This window comes from Neoarius graeffei, chromosome 8, assembly GCF_027579695.1.
Source record: "Neoarius graeffei isolate fNeoGra1 chromosome 8, fNeoGra1.pri, whole genome shotgun sequence".
NCBI lineage: Eukaryota > Metazoa > Chordata > Actinopteri > Siluriformes > Ariidae > Neoarius > Neoarius graeffei.
In genome coordinates, this window is record NC_083576.1 from 9,511,178 (window position 1) to 9,534,861 (window position 23,684).

General features: G+C 39.8%; 1 protein-coding gene across 1 annotated transcript in view; it reads left to right on the forward strand.

The window, feature by feature from the left end:
* col23a1a (collagen type XXIII alpha 1 chain a) overlaps positions 1 to 23,435 on the forward strand; it is a 91,583-nt gene extending 68,148 nt beyond the window's left edge. Inside the window, exons 14-28 of the mRNA XM_060927256.1 lie at positions 1,625 to 1,648; positions 2,908 to 2,961; positions 3,087 to 3,131; positions 5,113 to 5,193; positions 5,301 to 5,354; positions 5,445 to 5,510; positions 7,141 to 7,167; positions 8,236 to 8,295; positions 8,406 to 8,477; positions 13,114 to 13,140; positions 13,232 to 13,285; positions 16,642 to 16,728; positions 16,929 to 16,997; positions 20,803 to 20,841; positions 22,912 to 23,435. Coding sequence (XP_060783239.1) covers positions 1,625 to 1,648; positions 2,908 to 2,961; positions 3,087 to 3,131; positions 5,113 to 5,193; positions 5,301 to 5,354; positions 5,445 to 5,510; positions 7,141 to 7,167; positions 8,236 to 8,295; positions 8,406 to 8,477; positions 13,114 to 13,140; positions 13,232 to 13,285; positions 16,642 to 16,728; positions 16,929 to 16,997; positions 20,803 to 20,841; positions 22,912 to 22,962 — 810 coding nt within the window. The 3' untranslated portion in view covers positions 22,963 to 23,435. The remainder of the gene's footprint in view (positions 1 to 1,624; positions 1,649 to 2,907; positions 2,962 to 3,086; positions 3,132 to 5,112; positions 5,194 to 5,300; positions 5,355 to 5,444; positions 5,511 to 7,140; positions 7,168 to 8,235; positions 8,296 to 8,405; positions 8,478 to 13,113; positions 13,141 to 13,231; positions 13,286 to 16,641; positions 16,729 to 16,928; positions 16,998 to 20,802; positions 20,842 to 22,911) is intronic.
* Positions 23,436 to 23,684: the final 249 nt, after the last annotated feature.

Consider the following 23,684-nt stretch of genomic DNA (forward strand, 5'->3'; position numbering starts at 1 on the left):
TCGCGTCCTTCTAGAGGGTCTGGAGGCATGGTCCTCTGGACATTTTTGGGGAAAAAAGTGTAAAATGGTGCATTCTCCTGCATTCTGAGTGCTATATTTGAAGAAAATTGATCAAGAAATTGGACCAACGTACCTCACAGAATGCGGCTTCTCACCTTGCCTCGACGCTTTGATGCTGGATCAAGTCACCTTGAACTTGTTGTCATAACGAATCTTTTTTTTCTTCCGAGTTTTCATTGTTCACAATCACCAGATTGTGTTTGGTTTTTACAAATTCTGGTGCGATTTGTTGTTGATTTGTTGATTGGCTAGAACCATTACAAGAATCAATGCAATAGCACGATACAGTCAAGTCAAAGTCCCTCTCACGCCAAAATCTGATCTTCCCAGGCAGGCAGTCTCCTGTCCCAGTACTAACCAACTCTCTTTAAGGCATATGGGTGTGGCGCCAATCTCCGTTTCGATAGCCCCCGACCTCTCACCTATACAGCTAGGGTTACAGTGGGGGGCTAGTCCTCTGGTAACCACGAGAGTTTGACTCCCTACTCACATCTGTATTGCAGGGTGCCTTGCCAGATGGCAGTAGGTACCATTATTACCCCACCCACGACGGAGTAAGCGTGGTGAGGTATTGTAATCAGTGCGGTTTGTTTGTGTGTCTGTCTGTTAACAATCTAGCGTCTAGACAGTTGCACCGATTGACTTCAAATTTTCAGGGTAGGTGGGCAATGATCCGTAAATTACCTGATTACATTTTGGGGGTAATCAGGTCAAGGTCAAGGTCACCGGAAAGGTCAACCTTTCGGTCAAAATAACATACTTTCCTTTATAACTCAAATGGTTATCGATAGACAGATGTTTACCCTTATCAACATATAAGAACTTCCATATGGCCTTTCATTTGGCACCATGATCTTTGACCTTGAAAGGTCAAACTCAAGGTCATGGGTTTTCAGAGGGCTATAATTGGAAATGGTTGATGGTAGACAGATATTTACCATTATCAACTCATGGGAAGTGCCATATGGGCTTTCACTTGGCACCATGGTCTTTGGCCTTGAGTGACCTTGAAAGGTTAAACTCAAGGTCATGGGTTTTCATCAGACTACAACCTGACAGCTGATGATTGAGAAATATTGCCATTATCAACATGTAGGTATAAAATAAGCGCTGCCAGGCGAGGTTTGTTTTGCCTGGCAACACTTATGATGGTCTTTGGTATGACCCGGTCTCCCAGTCAAGAGGCAGAAACGCTAACCACTAGGCCAACTTGTGGTCACGCGATACAATTTAGCTTTAACATCATTAAACATCGTTTCATTGGCTCTCGGCTTCGCGTACTTAATATGACTATTTGGTGCTGTATCCTTGTATCCCCTGTGCTGAAAACTGCTGAAGCGAGAGCAGAAGAACAAATCCAACAGCTTTCACTGTTTATTTTGTAATGCGATTTTTTTTTTTTTTTAGAACTAAAATCAGTAGGCCGTATTCACCTGTCAAAATCTGTAGACTACCACGTGAATCGGTAGAGTTGGCAACTGTGATGTATACAATGCTTCAAGTCTTAATAAAGTATTGCCAAATATTCAAACCTTCATCTGAAGTGCGTTGTTTTCCCCGGCAGGCGATCCACACTATCAGTGTTTCGGTAATCCTGATGAAAGCATGGGATGGATGTCATCTATACGTTTAACATGTTATTATCTAACAGTGTGGATTTGAATACGTTGAGATGTTTGTGATTGTGTGACACGCATGCAGCTAATTCACAAACCTTAAAAATATATTTGTACTCACCGGTTTGGGTTGGATTGGTCTCTCAATACATAATACTCCAGAAACTCAGTGTATACATAAAATATGTATATAGTACATACTGAGTTTCCAGTTTATTATGTGTAGTTTTACGGTATTTGGAGGAAATGTACAGATGCAAATAAATGTAGGTGATTATTCAGTTGCATTCTGGTGCATGATGAGTGTTTAATAGCAATGTATCATTTTAATAGAGAGCTTAAACTGGTCTATGTATGGAATAATACTCTTCAAGACATGCTGTTATTGGAAAATAGTTAACAGTTATTCCACGAAATCGAGTCATACATGAGCTGATAGCGGCTATAATCCATGTATGACAAAATTGAGCAGCGTAACTGTTTTATTCTATCCACATTGACTGGATTTTGAGAAACTGAGCGTTTTTATTTTTATTTTTTGCAAATTCGATTAATAAAAACTTTATACAAAACATCCAACAAAGTAATTTCCGCTTAGAATGTAAACAAACCTGCAAAATGACAGGAACAATTTGTGAAAAATGCAATAATAATTCTTGAAAAATTTTTTTTTAAAGTTACGTTCTTCCCATCAAATACTTTCATTCCATATTTTGTTGCTTTTTTTTGTATTTTTGTTTTCAAGTAGAGTTTTTATTTCATCCTCGGTTGCTTCAGCAACACGCTCCGCCATTTTTTTTTCTCTACTCACGGTATATGAGCTGATATCCTAGTAGTAGAGTAGCCAATCAGAGCTCATATCCAGTGAATGTGGATATTATAATCAATGTTATCAGTGGTTTTAATGTTATGGCTGATTGGTGGAGAACCTTTACAGGTTCTATCAGAGCTGAAATCATTACACTCTTAGAAAATAAGATTATACAATTAAGGCTCTTAATTGAGGCTCCTAAAAGGTTTCTACTTCAGGAACTTAAACATTAAGAGTTTTCCCAGATAGATAAATGAAGAACTCTTAAGGGTTCTCCCTTTTCTAACAGCGTCGGTAAAGTTTTTAATCTTCAGAGCTGATTAATGTTCACCTTCGGTCTTGCCTGGAACGTAGCACGACTTTTGAAAATGTGTTACAGATTACAGAACATCCATTAACTGTGTCATCTGTTCTTCACAGGGACCGCCGGGTCCTCCTGGACCACCAGGACCTCCGGGAAAGGACGGGACAAAGGTGAGCTAGAACCTGAAGTGCATTTGGTCTGATGTTCCAGTAATGTTAATGAATGATGCAGTGATTAAAGGTGTGTTAGCAGTGTGGCCGTATCATGTATCGTGTGTGTGTGTGTGTTAATACAGGGAGAAATGGGCTTACCTGGACTAGCTGGCGTAGATGGAGCAAAGGTGATCACTTTTCAAGAACGCCACATCCGACTTTTTTTATCTATTTATAGTTACATTTTAAAATTCCTTCCATAAATAAATGTCTTCTCACAGAAAACTTATCTGACTTATACCATATCAGCGACTTTTTGAAATCTGATTATGTGAAGTAATAAGTTGTTACTATAGAAACTATATTGTGTGTGTGGTTCGATATTATTGCTGACATCACAAACATTTTTAGGAGCAAAGAATTGAAAATAAATATTAGACGTCGGTCCATCGTGACCCTGACCAGGATTTGTGCTACAGTAGAGAAAAGGCCGAGTTTGATTTACAAGGAAATACAACCCCGATTCCAAAAAAGTTGGGACAAAGTACAAATTGTAAATAAAAACGGAATGCAATGATGTGGAAGTTTCAAAATTCCGTATTTTATTCAGAATAGAACATAGATGACATATCAAATGTTTAAACTGAGAAAATGTATCATTTAAAGAGAAAAATTAGGTGATTTTAAATTTCATGACAACAGCACATCTCAAAAAAGTTGGGACAAGGCCATGTTTACCACTGTGAGACATCCCCTTTTCTCTTTACAACAGTCTGTAAACGTCTGGGGACTGAGGAGACAAGTTGCTCAAGTTTAGGGATAGGAATGTTAACCCATTCTTGTCTAATGTAGGATTCTAGTTGCTCAACTGTCTTAGGTCTTTTTTGTCGTATCTTCCGTTTTATGATGCGCCAAATGTTTTCTATGGGTGAAAGATCTGGACTGCAGGCTGGCCAGTTCAGTACCCGGACCCTTCTTCTACACAGCCATGATGCTGTAATTGATGCAGTATGTGGTTTGGCATTGTCATGTTGGAAAATGCAAGGTCTTCCCTGAAAGAGACGTCATCTGGATGGGAGCATATGTTGCTCTAGAACCTGGATATACCTTTCAGCATTGATGGTGTCTTTCCAGATGTGTAAGCTGCCCATGCCACACGCACTAATGCAACCCCATACCATCAGAGATGCAGGCTTCTGAACTGAGCGCTGATAACAACTTGGGTCGTCCTTCTCCTCTTTAGTCCGAATGACACAGCGTCCCTGATTTCCATAAAGAACTTCAAATTTTGATTCGTCTGACCACAGAACAGTTTTCCACTTTGCCACAGTCCATTTTAAATGAGCCTTGGCCCAGAGAAGACGTCTGTGCTTCTGGATCATGTTTAGATACGGCTTCTTCTTTGAACTATAGAGTTTTAGCTGGCAACGGCGGATGGCACGGTGAATTGTGTTCACAGATAATGTTCTCTGGAAATATTCCTGAGCCCATTTTGTGATTTCCAATACAGAAGCATGCCTGTATGTGATGCAGTGCCGTCTAAGGGCCTGAAGATCACGGGCACCCAGTATGGTTTTCCAGCCTTGACCCTTACGCACAGAGATTCTTCCAGATTCTCTGAATCTTTTGATGATATTATGCACTGTAGATGATGATATGTTCAAACTCTTTGCAATTTTACACTGTTGAACTCCTTTCTGATATTGCTCCACTATTTGTCGGTGCAGAATTAGGGGGATTGGTGATCCTCTTCCCATCTTTACTTCTGAGAGCTGCTGCCACTCCAAGATGCTCTTTTTATACCCAGTCATGTTAATGACCTATTGCCAATTGATCTAATGAGTTGCAATTTGGTCCTCCAGCTGTTCCTTTTTTGTACCTTTAACTTTTCCAGCCTCTTATTGCCCCTGTCCCAACTTTTTTGAGATGTGTTGCTGTCATGAAATTTCAAATGAGCCAATATTTGGCATGCAATTTCAAAATGTCTCACTTTCGACATTTGATATGTTGTCTATGTTCTATTGTGAATAAAATATCAGTTTTTGAGATTTGTAAATTATTGCATTCCGTTTTTATTTACAATTTGTACTTTGTCCCAACTTTTTTGGAATCGTGGTTGTAGTAATGCCAGGAAGAGATTAGAATTAATTAATTGTTGGTTTTGTTTAGGGAGCTAAAGGAGATGCTGGAGAACCAGGAGCCCCTGGAGATAGAGGAGAGAAGGGAGAGATGGGACTCTCTGGTCCTGCTGTATGTCATCTCTGTTTGGTATTACTGACTGTCTGTGTGTTCAGGTTGCCTCATTACTGTATAACTCTGTCTGTGTGTGTGTGTGTGTGTGTGTGTGTGTGTGTCAGGGAATGGATGGACAGAAAGGAGAGAAAGGAGACAGCAGACTAGAAGACAACCTGGTCAGTAAAGAGGACAAAGAGTATCTAAAGTAGTATCTCAGCAGATGTGGTTTTTTTTTTTTAATTCTGCTTTTTTTTTTTGGTCTCCAGGTTCAGATGATTTCTCAGCCAGGACCACCAGGACCTGCAGGACCAAGAGGACCTCCGGGATTTATGGTGAGTTCAAGCTGTGATCACAGCACAAGTCCTGTATCATTATCATTAAATCCACTCTTTGTCTGTCTTTAAGATGGTTGTAACTTTATGATGCATAATTCAACTTTTCAATGCATTCTTCTTGTCCACTGTACAAAACCATATCTTACCAAGTGAAGATACATTCTCCGGGAATAAAATACCAGAGGTGGACAAAGTACCCAACTTTACTGTATTACTTGAGTCAAAGAACAGATCCCGCTGGTCAAATGTTACTCCGATACAAGTGAAAGTTGTCCAGTCAAATTTTTACTGAAGTTAAAGTACTGAAGACTTCTTGCTTTTAAAAATATTTAAGTACTAAAAGTACATTTTCTGTCAACGCATCGTTGTATTATTGCCACAACGCTTACAAAACCTAACACCGTTACCAAAGGCAGAAATGTGAATTCACAAAATGAACACACGCTGTGCGTCATGGTGGTTTAACATTAAGTCAGTAATGCTCCACCTGACATGCTAGCAAACCCTTTTCAAACTTGAAATCATATTGGGTAGCTAACGCTACTAGAAAAAAAAGATTTCTACATTCTGTTTATTTGGCAAGATTATGCTAAAATATATTTCTGAAAGGACTTCAGATAAGTTAACGTTATTCATGTTAGCGTCACTCCGTTCTTACATCCTAACTAACAGCGTCCAAGTTAACTAGCTATGTGTTAACGTTAGCCGTGGGCAAGGCTACGGCAACTTAGTGGGCAAATCCATAGAAAGTCATTTGACTAACCAGACTGCACAGCTATTGCAACGTTATCGCTAGCTCTAAATGCACAGACAACTTCTTTACAAGCTTTCTCTTGGAATAAAACATTTATATACCTCAATATGCTTCCGCAGGCTGGACGGCGAGTTTTTGTAGGCCGTGATGTGGTTCGTTTTTGGGAAACAAAGCAAACATTTAAAACAAAACGAATCTTTAATCCTTTCAGAAAACTGAAACATGGGTTCACGGGCCATGGGTGCGTGCATTCTCCAGAAGAGCCGCCTCCTTCCGTTCTGACATCAACTGATCATGTTAAATAATGCTGCGGAGAAATCACTGAACTTGATTTTATCCAGTCTATGGATGTGACGTGACCCTAGTGATTACTGATCGGCTGTCTCAGTGTGACCTGTGAAAAAAACAATCACGTTTTAGAAAAGAAAAGAAAAAACATCCACTTTCAAAGCTGCTTCATAGTAACGAGAACCTTGATAGAAATGTAGTGGAGTGAAAAGTACAATATTTGCCTTTCAAATGTAGTGAAGTTAAAGTCATAAGTTTGCAAAACAAAAATACTCAAGTAAAGTACAGATACTTAAAAAGTGTACTTAAGTACAGGACGCAAGTAAATGTACTTCGTTACTGTCCATCAAAGTAAAGATACTTTCCTTGCTAAGATATATATACACCAAATAGCTATAGATAGATAGATAGATAGATAGATAGATAGATAGATAGATAGATAGATAGATAGATAGATAGATAGATAGATAGATAGATAGATAATTTTTTTTCAGCTATTTGGTTTTAGGTTTTCACAAATAAAACTTTCACTCAGGAACCTGACATTAAACAACATTTATTTATATTTATTTATTTATATTTTAGGGTCATCCTGGTATTCCTGGTCCGAAGGTAAGTTTCACACAAGGACTTATTTCTCTCTAGTAACAAAAAAACTTACGACACAGCATATTTAAATAATATTGGCTGGCTTTTTTTCGTGGTATATCAGATATATTCCATTCTGCTACTCCTCTTTGACTCATTCAATATCATGCTAGCTGAAAGGAATATATCTGATATACCATGAAGAAAACCAGCCAATATTATTATTATTATTATTATTATTATTATACATTCCTTTTGGGTGTTCAACGTGTCTTTCTCTTTCAAAATCTTCTGTATTTAACGAAGTAAACCTGGCGGCCATGTTTGTTCACAAATTGTCCCAGTCGTTCGCTAGTGCGGAAGTTTTACATCTCTGATGTATGACGTCATGTTGTCTTGACAGCCATGCAATATCATAAACCATATTCAACGCCCATTCTCCATTGGGTAGAGTGGCGTAGTACACATAGGATAAGCGATATGCTAACAATATTGCATGTGATCAAACCAAATGAACGGAACCTGCTAGAAGGGAATAGAACACGTTTTTATTCCATTGAAAAAGTGTCCTGTATGGATAATAATTTAATTTATTTAACTCTCTTACATGCATTTAACCCTTTCATGCATGAATTCTTCCACACCATATAATATAGATATTTTTATCACTTGATATTGTACAGCATATGAATTTTGACTTTTTCTTTCTTTCTAAAAGTAAATTTATTGTTCATGTGTCGGAATATCATGAGTGCAAAAGAAAAAAGGATAAAAGATTAAAGTTGAAGTAAATTAATTAATAATAATAATAATAATAATAATAATAATAATAATAATAATAATTTTTCCAATTCTTCCAAAAAATCTAAAACATCTAAAATATTTAATGTTGATGAATGGTAGAAAATATCTTTTTTTTCTTTTCTTTTTTTACAGAGCTTTAAAAAAATCTGTTCAAAAAAGCTGAAGTGTTCATTCCATTAGAGTTTCTGTGACACAAATATATTTGCTTTACTTGAATGACAGTCATGGTCGTAAATGATTTGAAGGTGATTTACTTTATATGTGTCGTGATTTAAACCGGTCTTCCAGGGTGATCCAGGGGAGAGTGTGAAAGGAGAGAAGGGTGACAGCGGAGCTACAGGAATCCCAGTGAGAACACGTCCTTTCCTCAAACTCACACTTTGAATGCGTATTGAAGCACATAACACACATTTCATGGGAAATTTAAAGGATAATTTGTGAAACCTGATGTTTTTCAGGGTGTTCAAGGCCCACAGGGGCCCTCAGGTCCAGCAGGGTTGGTCGGTCTTCCAGGATCCAAGGGTGAAAAAGTAAGAGCTGGAATTTCACTGAATTATAGAGTATAAATGTTTTAGAGTCTTATATTTAACAGTTACGCTACGAAATCGAGTCGTACATGAGCTGATAGCTGACGAGGTGCGTAGCACAGAGTTGGCTATAATCCATGTGCGACGCAATTGAGTGGAATAACTGTTTTATTCTATCCATATTCACTGGATTTTAAGAAACAAAGCATTTTTATTTTTTGCAAATTCGATCAATAAAACCTTTATACAAAATGTCCAACAAAATCATTTCCGCTTAGAATGTAAACAAACCGGCGAAATGACAGGAGCAATTTGTAAAAAATGCGATGATAATAATTCTTTAAAAATAAAAAAGATACGTTCTTAACATCAAATACTTTTCATTCCATATTTTTTTTTTGGGGGGGGGAGTTGTTTTTTGGGGATTTTTGTTTTTAAGTAGTTTTTATTTCGTCCTCGGTTGGTTCGGCTACACGCTCCACCATTTTGTTTTTCTCTACTCACGGTATATGAGCTGATATCCTAGTAGTAGAGTAGCCAATCAGAGCGCTTGACTGCGTATATCCAGTGAATGTGGATAGAATAAACACCAATTGACCAAAGGTGACCTGTTTCATGGTTGAATATTACTGAATGATGGAACTAAGTTGAATATGTAAGGAGTTGCTAGTTACTAGTAAACCAAGGCTGATTATTTTTCAATAATAGCATGTGATGAAGTGTTTTATTCCTTTTATACTACAGCAATTGGCTAACAATTACAATTAAAGATCAGTTCATCATACTTTTTATCAGAGGTGGACAAAGTACCCAACTTCATTACTTAAGTCAAAGAACAGATCCCGCTGGTCAAATGTTACTCTGATACAAGTGAAAGTTGTCCAGTCAAATTTTTACTTAAGTTAAAGTCCTGAAGTACTCGCTTTTAAAAATACTTAAGTATTAAAAGTACATTTTCTGTCAACGCATCGTTGTATTATTGCCACAACGCTTACAAAACCTAATGCCTCTGAAGCAACCGACTGGATTTACTGACTAACTTGTACAACCCCGATTCCAAAAAAGTTGGGACAAAGTACAAATTGTAAATAAAAACGGAATGCAATAATTTACAAATCTCAAAAACTGATATTGTATTCACAATACAACATAGACAACATATCAAATGTCGAAAGTGAGACATTTTGAAATTTCATGCCAAATATTGGCTCATTTGAAATTTCATGACAGCAACACATCTCAAAAAAGTTGGGACAGGGGCAATAAGAGGCTGGAAAAGTTAAAGGTACAAAAAAGGAACAGCTGGAGGACCAAATTGCAACTCATTAGGTCAATTGGCAATAGGTCATTAACATGACTGGGTATAAAAAGAGCATCTTGGAGTGGCAGTGGCTCTCAGAAGTAAAGATGGGAAGAGGATCACCAATCCCCCTAAGCCCATGTTTACATTAGACCGTATCAGCGGATCATCAGATTAACGTTTTTAAAATGATTAGTGTGCACACAGCAACACCAATACACGATTTGCGTGCACACAGCAACACCAGTACACGGATACGCTCGGCTCCGCAGGCATCCTGCGCTCCAAATCACTCCGCCCTGAACAGCGAGTGCCCTCTGGAGGGTGCGCACTCCGGCCCTGCGCAGCTCACAGAGCGCGCGAGTGAAGTGCACAAGCTGTGATTCGGGACTGAGTCGCTGTGTGTGTGATCCCAGTGCATATCACTTACCACTTGCAAGTGGAAGGATGGCAAGCCTAAAGACAATCATAACTACACAATGGGCAGTATTTGCATCAGTATTTTCATACTTTTATACTCTTTAATGAAAGGTGATACAAGGCGGAAGTCCGCACCGTTTTTCAGCAGTCGCGTCACATGACCAACGCCAGCGAATCAGGAAGGTGGATGTCACAGTGACGTTGTCCAATGACGACGCCAGCTAGAGCTCAGCACAGCGTATCCATGTATCTCAATGTTTACACAGCACCGGACCAGACACGATCTGGATTGAATACGTGGACCCTGGCGGATTCCCGTTTCCCGGCGTTTCCAGGCGGTTTAATGTAAACGGACAGTGCATCCACGAAGAAAACGAGACAGATACGGTCTAATGTAAATTTGGCCTAATTCTGCGCAGACAAATAGCGGAGCAATATCAGAAAGGAGTTCGACAGTGTAAAATTGCAAAGAGTTTGAACATATCATCATCTACAGTGCATAATATCATCAAAAGATTCAGAGAATCTGGAAGAATCTCTGTGCGTAAGGGTCAAGGCCGGAAAACCATACTGGGTGCCCGTGATCTTCGGGCCCTTAGACGGCACTGCATCACATACAGGCATGCTTCTGTATTGGAAATCACAAAATGGGCTCAGGAATATTTCCAGAGAACATTATCTGTGAACACAATTCACCGTGCCATCCGCCGTTGCCAGCTAAAACTCTATAGTTCAAAGAAGAAGCCGTATCTAAACATGATCCAGAAGCACAGACGTCTTCTCTGGGCCAAGGCTCATTTAAAATGGACTGTGGCAAAGTGGAAAACTGTTCTGTGGTCAGACGAATCAAAATTTGAAGTTCTTTATGGAAATCAGGGACGCCGTGTCATTCGGACTAAAGAGGAGAAGGACGACCCAAGTTGTTATCGGCGCTCAGTTCAGAAGCCTGCATCTCTGATGGTATGGGGTTGCATTAGTGCGTGTGGCATGCGCAGCTTACACATCTGGAAAGACACCATCAATGCTGAAAGGTATATCCAGGTTCTAGAGCAACATATGCTCCCATCCAGACGACGTCTCTTTCAGGGAAGATCTTGCATTTTCCAACATGACAATGCCAAACCACATACTGCATCAATTACAGCATCATGGCTGTGTAGAAGAAGGGTCCGGGTACTGAACTGGCCAGCCTGCAGTCCAGATCTTTCACCCATAGAAAACATTTGGCGCATCATAAAACGGAAGATACGACAAAAAAGACCTAAGACAGTTGAGCAACTAGAATCCTACATTAGACAAGAATGGGTTAACATTCCTATCCCTAAACTTGAGCAACTTGTCTCCTCAGTCCCCAGACGTTTACAGACTGTTGTAAAGAGAAAAGGGGATGTCTCACAGTGGTAAACATGGCCTTGTCCCAACTTTTTTGAGATGTGTTGTTGTCATGAAATTTAAAATTACCTAATTTTTCTCTTTAAATGATACATTTTCTCAGTTTAAACATTTGATATGTCATCTATGTTCTATTCTGAATAAAATACGGAATTTTGAAACTTCCACATCATTGCATTCCGTTTTTATTTACAATTTGTACTTTGTCCCAACCTTTTTGGAATCGGGGTTGTAGAACCTGTAGAATAAACACCTTTAAACACAGATTTCTGCATTCTGTTTATTTGGCAAGATTATGCTAAAACATATTTCTGAAAGGACTTCAGATGAGTTAACTTTATTAATGTTAGCGTAACTCCGTTTTTACATGCTAACTAATAGTGTCCAAGTTAACTAGCTATGTGTTAACGTTAGCAGTGGACAAGGCGACGGCAACTTGGTGGGCAAATCCATAGAAAGTCATTTGACTAACCAGACTGCATAGCTATTGCAACGTTATCGCTAGCTCTAAATGCCCAGACAACTTCTTTACAAGCTTTCTCTTGGAATAAAATGTTTATATACCTCAATATGCTTCCGCAGGCTGGACGGCGAGTTTTTGTAGGCCGTGATGTGGTTTGTTTTCGCCAAACAAAGCAAACATTTAAAACGAAACATATCTTTAATCCTTTCAGAAAACTGAAACATGGGTTCTTGGTAAAACCACCGGTTTGTCCATTCCTCAGAAGAGCCGCCTCCTTCCGTTCTTCCATCAACTGATCGTGTTAAATAACGCTGCTGAGAAATCACTGAACTTGATTTTATCCAGTCTATGGATGTGACGTGACCCTAGTGATTACTGATCGGCTCTGTGTCACTTGTGAAAAAACCAATCACGTTTTAGAAAAGAAAAAACATCCACTTTCAAAGCTGCTTCATAGTAACGAGTAACGAGGACCTCGATAGAAATGTAGTGGAGTGAAAAGTACGATATTTGTCTTTCAAATGTAGAGAAGTTAAAGTCATAAGTTTCCAAAAAAAATAATACTCAAGTAAAGTACAGATACTCAAAGTGTCCTTAAGTACAGGACTCAAGTAAATGTACTTCGTTACTGTCCACCTCTGCTTTTTATTGTTGTGGAAGAAACAAATAGCAACAGACGTTCATTCCTTCACTCTGTCTTGAAGCTAATAAAGCAAAAAAACAAAAATCTACAACTTATCATATTACCAAGAAACCAAAATTCGTTGACGCTGGAGATTGCTTCCATGTCCTTAAACGTTAAACGAACGTTTCCGTCACAACATCAACCAAACGACACGTTTATTAGTCTCAGATCATGTCGCATGTCCACTGTGCAAGTCCTTTTGAATGAGTTAAGTATAGAAACGATGATTATTGTTCGATCTGCTGTTAAAGACGACACTTAACTGACACTTTCTGACCATTCAAAATGAAGAATGAGTTTACACACTGATAAAATGCGAACTGAAATGAGATGTTTTACACGACACTGAGCGATGAATGAATGTAATCTGTCTTCTCAGGGAAAACAAGGAGAGCCCGGATTAGACGTAAGTGTCTGATTACAGTGATCATATTCACGCTGAATCTCTGGGAGTCTGAATGTCTCACTCTCATGTGTACTGTGTGTTGTGTGGACAGGGATTCCCTGGTCTTACAGGAGATAAAGGAGACACGGGGCCTAAAGGAGAAAAGGTACGCTGTAACACACATAATGCACAGAGTTTACAGGCAAGTGCAAAAGTTTACACCCCCATGCTTCTCATCTCATTATCTCTAGCCGCTTTATCCTGTTCTACAGGGTCGCAGGCAAGCTGGAGCCTATCCCAGCTGACTACGGGCGAAAGGCGGGGTACACCCTGGACAAGTCGCCAGGTCATCACAGGGCTGACACATAGACACAGACAACCATTCACACTCACATTCACACCTACGGTCAATTTAGACTCACCAGTTAACCTAACCTGCATGTCTTCGGACTGTGGGGGAAACCGGAGCACCCAGAGGAAACCCACGCGGACACGGGGAGAACATGCAAACTCCACACAGAAAGGCCCTCGCCGGCCACGGGGCTCGAACCCAGGACCTTCTTGCTGTGAGGCGACAGCGCTAACCACTACACCACCGTGCCGCCCTATTTGTATATGTGCTATATAAATTTATTATTATTATTATTATTATATTCTTGTATTTGGTTTTGTTTTGCACTCATACAGCACAATAATTTGCTCACCCCTTTCATGTTTGAATTAAAAAGTAAAATATGGGCTTTTTTTTTTTTTTACAATTTATCAACCATTTCAAAGGATTTCAGTAAAGTCATAAAGTTCAAAATGAAATCTAAGTACATATTGTGAAAACATACAGCATAAAAACTATTTTTGTGCAGCAGTATTACGGTTGAAATGATTCAAAAACTGCTGAGAAAATACAAAAAGTTGGAAAAAGCGTAAAAAAAAAACCCCTACATTATTAGAGAATACTGGCTTTTTTTTTCTGAAAGTGATTTTTTTCAAGAACTCTTGTAATTTTGTCAGTATCTCAGTATTTCAGTTTCAATTGTGTGTTATGCTTTAATTATTAATACAGTGCCTTGAAAAAGTATTCATAACCCTTGAACTTTTTCACATTTTTCCACCTTACAACCACAAACTTAAAAGTTTTTTATTGAGATTTCATGTGATAGACCAACACAGAGTAGCACATAATTGTGAACTGAAACGAAAATGATAAATGGTCTTCAAATTTTTAAACAAATAAAAATCTGAAAAATGTGGTGTGCATTAGTATTCAGCCCCCCTGCGTCAATACTTTGTAGAGCCACCTTTTGCTGCAATTACAGCTGCAAGTCTTTTGTGGTATGTCCCTACCAGCTTTGTACATCTAGACACTGAAATTTTTGCCCATTCTTCTTTGCAAAATAGCTCAAGCTCAGCCAGATTGGATGGAGAGCGTCTGTGAACAGCAATATTCAAGTCTTGCCACAGATGCTCAATGGGATTTAGGTCTGGACTTTGACTGGGCCATTCTAACACATGAATATTCTTTGATCTAAACCATTCCATTGTAGCTCTGGCTGTATGTTTAGGGTCATTGTCTTGCTGGAAGGTGAATCTCCTTCCCAGTCTCCAGTCTTTTGCAGCCTCCAACAGGTTTTCTTCCAGGATTGCCCTGTATTTAGCGCCATCCATCTTCCCATCAACTCTGACCAGCTTCCCTGTCCCTGCTGAAGAAAAGCATCCCCATAGCATGATGCTGCCACCACCATGTTTCACAGTGGGGATGGTGTGTGCAGGGTGATGAGCAGTGTTAGTTTTCCGCCACACATAGCGCTTTGCATTTAGGCCAAAAAGTTCAACTTTGGTCTCATCTGACCAAAGCACCTTCTTCCACATGTTTGCTGTGTCGCCTACATGGCTTCTGGCAAACTGCAAACAGGACTTCTTATGCCTGTCTTTCAACAATGGCTTTCTTCTTGCCACTCTTCCAAAAAGGCCAGATTTGTGGAGTGTATGACTTATAGTTGTCCTGTGCACAGATTCTCCCACCTGAGCTGTGGATTTCTGCAGCTCCTCCAGAGTGATCATGGGCCTCTTGGCTGCTTCTCTGACCAGTGCTCTCCTTGCTCGCTCTGCCAGTTTAGGTGGACGGCCATGTCTTGGTACAGTAGGTTTGCAGTTGTGCCATACTTTTTCCATTTTTGAATGATGGATTGAACAGTGCTTCCTGAGATGTTCAGAGCTTGGGATATTTTTTATAACCTAACCCTGCTTTAAACTTCTCCAGAACTTTATCCCTGACCTGTCTGGTGAGTTCTTTGGTCTTCATGATGCTGTTTGTTCTTCAGTGTTCTCTAACAAACCACTGAGGCCTTCACAGAACAAGTGTATTTATGCTGAGAGTAAATTACACACATTAGGACTCTATTAACTAATCAGATGACTTCTGAAGGCAATTGATTGCACTGGATTGTATTTAGAGGTATCAGAGGACAGGGGGCTGAATACTAATGCACACCACATTTTTCAGATTTTTATTTGTTTAAAAATTTGAAGACCATTTATCATTTTCATTTCACTTCACAATTATGTGCTACTCTGTGTTGGTCTATCACATAAAATCTCAATCCAACACCTATATAGTGGAATGCAAAAGTTAGTGCACTCCTTACTTTTTTTTTTGTCCATATGCCAAATTTGAGGAGAATAAACAAAATATAAACATGTTTTACAATTTATCAGCAAGTTCAAAGAAACTCAGGAAGGTCATTTCATTCAAAATAAAATCTGGCTGCAAGCTGCAACAGCACAATAATTTAAAACCTACACAGAAAGCAACAGAAAATTAGTTTGAGAAGAGATTTTGCAACAATCAGGTTCATTTGAGTCTCCTCGCCTGATTTGCATATCTCAAAATGTGTAGAAATATTATTTAAAATATAAAAAATGGTTGAACAAAAAGTGAGCATACAAGTTATCAAAATCAGGATTAGACAAAAAAATCATTTACAATTCACTCACGATGTCAATTGCTATATAACAAATTAAATTAAAGCAAAGCAGGTAGACAGGGACAGGAGGAAAACTTATTTTTATTTGTAGAAAATAAAGGGATCTTTTGGCATGGGTGTGCAAACTTTTGCATACAGATCTATCTTTATGTAAAGGTAATATTTGTATTGAATAAAAGTAAATATTCTATCCATATTCACTGGATATGAGCAATTGCACGCTCTGATTGGCTACTCTACTACTAGGATATCAGCTCATATATCGTGAGTAGAGAAAAACAAAATGGCGGAACGTGTTGCTGAACCAACCGAGGACGAAATAAAAACTACTCGAAAATTAAAAAAAAAAAAAATGCGGATAGAATAAAACAGTTATTCCAGTCAATCTCGTCATACATGGTTTATAGGTGACTCGGTGCTACGCGCCTCGTCAGCTATCAGCTCATGTACGACTCAATTTTGTGGAATAACTGTTAAATATTTGTCGGGTTTATTGTGCTTGATTAGTCTGCATTTTGATGCTTTTGATTTCCTGTTTCAGGGCGATCGTGGCTCTGTAGGCAAAAGAGGGCTGAAGGGACAGAAAGGAGAGCAGGGGCCTCCCGGGTTAGACCAGCCCTGTCCTGTGGTGCGTGATAAACTCTTCATCTTACCGCCGTAGAACTTTATCAGGATCCAATGTGTATCTTCTTCACTCACTTCTTTCCCTCTGCTCTTCCCTGCCTTTTTATTCTTTGAATTCTGCTCTTTATCGTGTGTGTTTGTGTGTGTGCAGCAGTGAGTCAGGTGACACCAGTTTTCAGTATACGTGTGTGTTCTTGCCGACAGGGTTCTGCCGGATGTAAAGGCCAGGCAGGGGACAGCGGGCAGGCTGACGCCGGAGCTCCCTGCCGGCTGGTACTGTACCACTGCCTGGAGTGTGTTTCCCTCTGAGCATGCAGATACGAGCGTTTAACATTTAACCCCACATCTCATCTCATCTCATTATCTCTAGCCGCTTTATCCTGTTCTACAGGGTCGCAGGCAAGCTGGAGCCTATCCCAGCTGACTACGGGCGAAAGGCGGGGTACACCCTGGACAAGTCGCCAGGTCATCACAGGGCTGACAGATAGACACAGACAACCATTCACACTCACATTCACACCTACGCTCAATTTAGAGTCACCAGTTAACCTAACCTGCATGTCTTTGGACTGTGGGGGAAACCGGAGCACCCGGAGGAAACCCACGCGGACACGGGGAGAACATGCAAACTCCGCACAGAAAGGCCCTCGCCGGCCACGGGGCTCGAACCCGGACCTTCTTGCTGTGAGGCGACAGCGCTAACCACTACACCACCGTGCCGCCCATTTAACCCCACATGCAAATAAAAACCAAACTTCTTGAGACGGCTAGAGAAGAGATAGACCAGTCATTCCGCTTATCTTACTAATACTCTGTGACTATAGTGTAGATTCGTCAAAATGATTTGTAATAGTACCTTAAACACCACTGTTGTACCAAACTACAAGTACTTTTGCTTGTCGTTGGTGTGGTACCATCAAGGGTACCAGCACCTGTGGCTGTCTTATGTAGTTATCTCATCAGCCAATCCCTTGACAGCAGCACAACGCATCAAATCATGCAACAAATCAAGAGCTTCAGTTAAGGTTCACTTGAAACATTAGAATGGTGCGAAAAGCAAAAAACATCAAGTGAGCGACAGTTCTGTGGGTGGAAACATCTTGTTGATAAGACAGGTCAGAGGGAAATCGACAGATTGGGTCAAGCTTTTTTTTGCCAGGAAGGATATACCAACTCATATGATCACTCTTTACAACCGTGGTGAGCAGAAAAGCATCTCAGCATGCACCAGCAAGAGACCACCACATTGGGTTCCGCTCCTGCAGCCAAGAACAGGAATCTTAGAATCAACCACAAGTTCCTATTAAAGGAGAACTGAAGTCATTTTTAAACTCGCTTTATTTCTTAATTAACGTGTTATTCAATTACGTTTTCGGTTTTAGTAACCTTATATCGTGACTCGCATTGGAAACTAATTGCGATTAAATATTATACTTACTGGCCTATTCGGTTTTTAGCCGTGTTGAATTTAGTTCGTTTGGTCGACGGCAGGCGTCGCTTATCCACGCAATCTTCACAAGACTTGTGCGAGACTTCGAAACATGAAGAAGTGTCAGCCAGGTGTCAGTGCCGCCATTTTGAAAACTGTTTTCCAAACGAAATATTGCACAAAAACGAGTTTAAATGACGATTACTGTCTACTTTTTTCAAACTTTCCTGATTTCTATCAAAGCAAACAAAACTTCCGGCTTGATTACATCAGCATTCGAAAGAGAACGCACGCGTCTTTTGACAACGTTGGCAGATGTCAGTCACTTTGATTTCCGCTGTACGTTTTACTTCCGTCCTACGATGTCTCGCACAGGTCTCGACGAATCTCGTTTACGGCCATTGCTCTGACATATGGACTGATATATATTACAGCATATTTCAAACACTCATAACTTGCTATAGCAGTGACGAAATAGCGATCAAAAATGCATTCCGATATTTAATAAGATGAAAAATAGAATTTTGATAATAAAAAATTCCTTCGGTTCTCCTTTAAAGTGGCCGGTGAAGTGTATATTTTACAGTACCTGAGAAGGTGGATGTGGTGTAGCTTGCATCTTCTATGCCATCAGGTCAAAGGTGAAGTTTACTTCTGATGACTCTTCCATGCAGGTCATGTTTGTGCAATCAAGGCTGTTGATTCCTAGAACTCCTTCCAGTCTGTTCCTGCAGGTCCTTAGTGTTATATGGGGGCTTCGCTTTGCCTTTCTGCCCAGCGTACAGCCAATTCTACCTGAGAGGGTTCTTGATATCTTGCCTCGACTAACACAGTTCCCCTTTACTGACATTTGGGACAGTGGAAATTGAATGGAAAGTGATTTGGTAACTTTTCATAGACTTTGTAGGCATCAGTTAGCTTCATGTTCAGGTCCTCATTTGAGCTGCTTAAGGGCTCGGTCCGTACTGTCAAGACCTCGGTCTGATATTTTCCCGTAAAGACCGAGCAAGCGAGGTTAATAAGGAGTTTATTGCATGGCTTTTTTATTTCTAAGATTAAAATAGACGGTCATTATAATATGAGGTGTGATGCTGCTTTCAGTCACGTCATATTTGTAACATAGTTGAGTCACGCATGCAGAATAAACGGCTAGTGGTTTCAAAACTGAATTTCTATTAGCGGTTAGCAGTTTCTGAATACTTTTCATTTCTCATTTCTTGAATAACTCAGTGACTCTTGCTTGTCTTTTGTGTTTTGGCTGTTTTTGATTCAGTTTTGATTTCCAATTAATCTTTTTTTTTTTTTTGCAACATTGAAAGCCGGCGCCTTGGAAAGAAAGTCCCTAATCGCCCACAGGCATTACGGGAAAATTCTTCCCGCCAAGGAACCAATCAGAGCGCACGATTTTACTAGAAGTAGCTTGTGCCATATAATAAACTCTGGTATTGTTATTCCTAATGATAATTCATGACCTGCGTAACGAGTTCTATTTTATTTCAATTCATCAAATATAAAATTACTGTGCAGTGATATATTTGTAGGAAAATAAGTAGTTTGATACGGTGGTTGTATTGTATTTGCTTCTTTTCACTTCGGAAATCAATAAAACATATAAGACAGTCATATTACAGAACCATAGTACCACATTAAACGAGATCGTCAATGACGGCGTCGCTCACTCCGTCCCAGTGTAGTCCAGAAGGAACAATCTAAAGTGGGCCACCTTGCACAATAAATGTTGCAAGCTATATACACTATACACAAGATATACGGTATAGAAGCGATATCCACCCTAGGAATACCAACCTATTTGCCAGAAAGAATCCAAACCGGCAAGGAATTGACCAAGAAGAAGTGATTTTTGTTGAACTGCGCATTAAGGCTTAATTGGTCCATAACTTCATTCATCTCATCTCATCTCATCTCATCTCATTATCTCTAGCCGCTTTATCCTGTTCTACAGGGTCGCAGGCAAGCTGGAGCCTATCCCAGCTGACTACGGGCGAAAGGCGGGGTACACCCTGGACAAGTCGCCAGGTCATCACAGGGCTCCATAACTTCATTAATAATTGTAATTATGCAAATTTGGGTAGAAGCTATATGCACCCCAGGCAGACCTACCTTCCTGCCAAAAAGAATAAGAATCTGTGAAGAATTGAGAGAAAAGACGTGATTTTCGTGAAATGTGGACAACCGACGACATGATGGACGACAGACAACAGACAAAACATAACGGTATAATCTCACCACCAATCAGCCGGATGAACTAATAACCAGTAGAGGTACTATAATCGGGCACCAGAGGTATAATTTAGTACCATAGCAGTTTATTAGTTGTATGGTGAAACTGAAACATGCATCAAAAATTTGTCAGCATTTATTTAAAAAAGATCAAATTCTCTTTCCTATTTCCTCCTGACTCCATTTCCTCTCATTTCCTTTTTCCTCGTTACCATTTCCTGTTCTAAACCCACCATTTATACTGTATACTTCTTATTAACTCTATTTGCGATACGCTAAGCTGTTAGTTTATTAGTACCTTGAATGTTACATTTTTGTTGAGCATGATATTAACCTGCCTGGTTTTTCCTTTGAGATATTTATAGTAATATTTATTTATAAATTAATATTTGTGTTTGTTGTCATCAGGGTCCAGATGGACTTCCGATACCAGGCTGTTGGCACAAGGTCAGTACACATTAATAATGATTATGAATGATGATGATGTGTGTGTACGGCTAGTCAGAAGTTTCAAAAAAGAAACGCCCAGTGTCAACCTCAGATGCTCCTCCCACATTTTCTGTCTTTCATATTTCATATTCATTTTGTTCACTTTTCTGGCCACAAGCCTCAGAATCATGCAGGTTGCAATCTGATTGGCTCGTCACGTTTCTGTGGATAGAACAGTTATCAAAGAACATGAAGAGTTCGCAGCATCATGGGAGAGTTTACTGAGACTGTATGTGCAATTCAGACTGTCGTGAATTTGTGTTTGTTTTTAAATCAGGTTTTTCCAGTCGGTAACCATGGCACATCTGTTCCGAATAGCAAATTTCATTCTTTGCCAATAAGTTAGATTGCAGTTGGACGATATAGCTTATAAAAATATTCATGATTGCACTATAAAAATGACTATCACAAATAACATTTTATGTAAATATATTTAAATTTGTCATGTTGCCAATGCATACTAATTTGAATTATTTTCATTTTTACTAGTATTGCACAATGTGCAATACTATTGTTATTCTTTAGTATTATCTCATCTCATCTCATTATCTCTAATGAGGCGACAGCGCTAACCACTACACCACCGTGCCGCCCCTTCTTTAGTATCATAATTATTATTATTATTATTCGGGCGGCATGGTGGTGTAGTGGTTAGCGCTGTCGCCTCACAGCAAGAAGGTCCGGGTTCGAGCCCCGTGGCCGGCGAGGGCCTTTCTGTGCGGAGTTTGCATGTTCTCCCCGTGTCCGCGTGGGTTTCCTCCGGGTGCTCCGGTTTCCCCCACAGTCCAAAGACATGCAGGTTAGGTTAACTGGTGACTCTAAATTGAGCGTAGGTGTGAATGTGAGTGTGAGTGGTTGTTTGTCTATGTGTCAGCCCTGTGATGACCTGGCGACTTGTCCAGGGTGTACCCCGCCTTTCGCCCGTAGTCAGCTGGGATAGGCTCCAGCTTGCCTGCGACCCTGTAGAACAGGATAAAGCGGCTACAGATAATGGATGGATGGATGGATTCTCTCATTCTTGTCGTTGAATGAATGGGGCTAACGTTTCAGGTCGTCCTTCATCGGAGACTCACCAGGCCAACTCCCCCGACACAGACATGTAATCGGTTTTGACCTGCACTTGTTTCTTCCTTTCGTTTTGCTCATCCTTTTTATTCCCCATTCATTTTTGGCCCCATTCAAATGAATGGAGTTCTGCTCAGTCATGCTTCACCACACATCCCTCAAACTTCATATGGCACCTCGGGCCAACTCACCCATCACATACATGATCTCACACACACACGATGTCAGTCATAGCGACGGTAGACAATCGTGGCTGTCTGTAAGCTCGTGTATGCTGAAGACGGTAGATAGCACTTTCCTCTGAGTGTTGCGCTCCCCTGCCCTGCCCTGCGATGCAATATGAGCAGGAGTTCAAAAAGACTTGTGTTTTTGACGAAGCACTTATTCACCTTCACCATCCCTGACTGTCACTGTTGTATGGTATTGGAAAACTGGAAATTGGCAGGTGACCAAATTGGACAGGAAATGGGGGGAAATGAGAAAACTAGATGGTGTTGGAGACTTCTGACTTTGGCTGTTGGTTTTTGAAAGACTGCATGGAGAGTATTAATTGATTTGTGATTTAATTAATTGCTGTATAAAGTCTATATGGCACGCTCTGTCTAATATCTAATATCTGCATTTTTTTCTTTTGCAGTGATGACTAACATGAAGCATAATCAGGTTTCTGTACATATTCCTACAGTATAAATACAGCCTCCTATTTTTTTAATAAAAGACTTTGATGATTATTCATCAGCCAAAGAATTACCTACAGTATATATAAAATATAAAAAAATTTATATTTTTCAAAATAAATGTTCTGGACCAAACTAGGAGTTTGTATAGCAGGGGTTTTTTTTAATGTGCATTGGACAAATTGGAAGAAAGGAGCATTGCTTTCTTGCATGAGCATGTGCATCATCTGCCATCATCATCATCATCAGCGCTTGAATCGCAAGCGTTTAATTATATCTTTTCAAGGACGACAGGATGATGCAGAGGATCAAGCGAAAGCGTCTGTCGCAGCCTTGACTACGCAGTCAAAGGAGTGAACTAATCAGTGCGTCGTACAGGAGCGTCTTCGTGATGAACTGAAGCCTGGCCAAGTGCCCTTGCTCTGGAGGGCACATGGGAATGTAGTGGCTCTGTCTCATGATGGTCACTGTTGTCCAGCGAGGATGTTTTGACACTAGCTCTTCACTAGCTGATGGATGGAAAAGCTGATTTTACGGTAGCTTCGCAAAGGCAAGCAAACAGTTGGGTGTCGAGTGTGTCTGTCTGATACGGAAGTGATATCGAAGAGCTAATTTTGAGTACCATTTCTTGATTTACTATCATTAGTAGTGTATGCTTTTTTAAAATTTGATTTTATTCAGCATCTGCAAGAAATGAACTAGTGTTTGGTTGCTCAGATGGTTCGTTGTTTTTTGGGAGTTGTTTTGTAATTAAGGAAGATTAGCGTGTTACTGTATTATTATTATTATTATTATTATGTACACTACTACTAGATTGTATTATATTTTGTTAACATACTGTCATCGATTGATCACATTGTTGGAATTCTTCATATTACAGTGACAACCTGTGATTTCATTTAACATCACATTCAGTTTCTTTATCAACGTATTAATTTATGGTATATTTTGGAATATGGTATATTATAGTATAATTACGACAGCGTATTAAGGACATTGTAGGAGGAGGCGGGATTATATTCCATGAAAAAAACCCTCAAAATTTCCAAGATTAAAGTC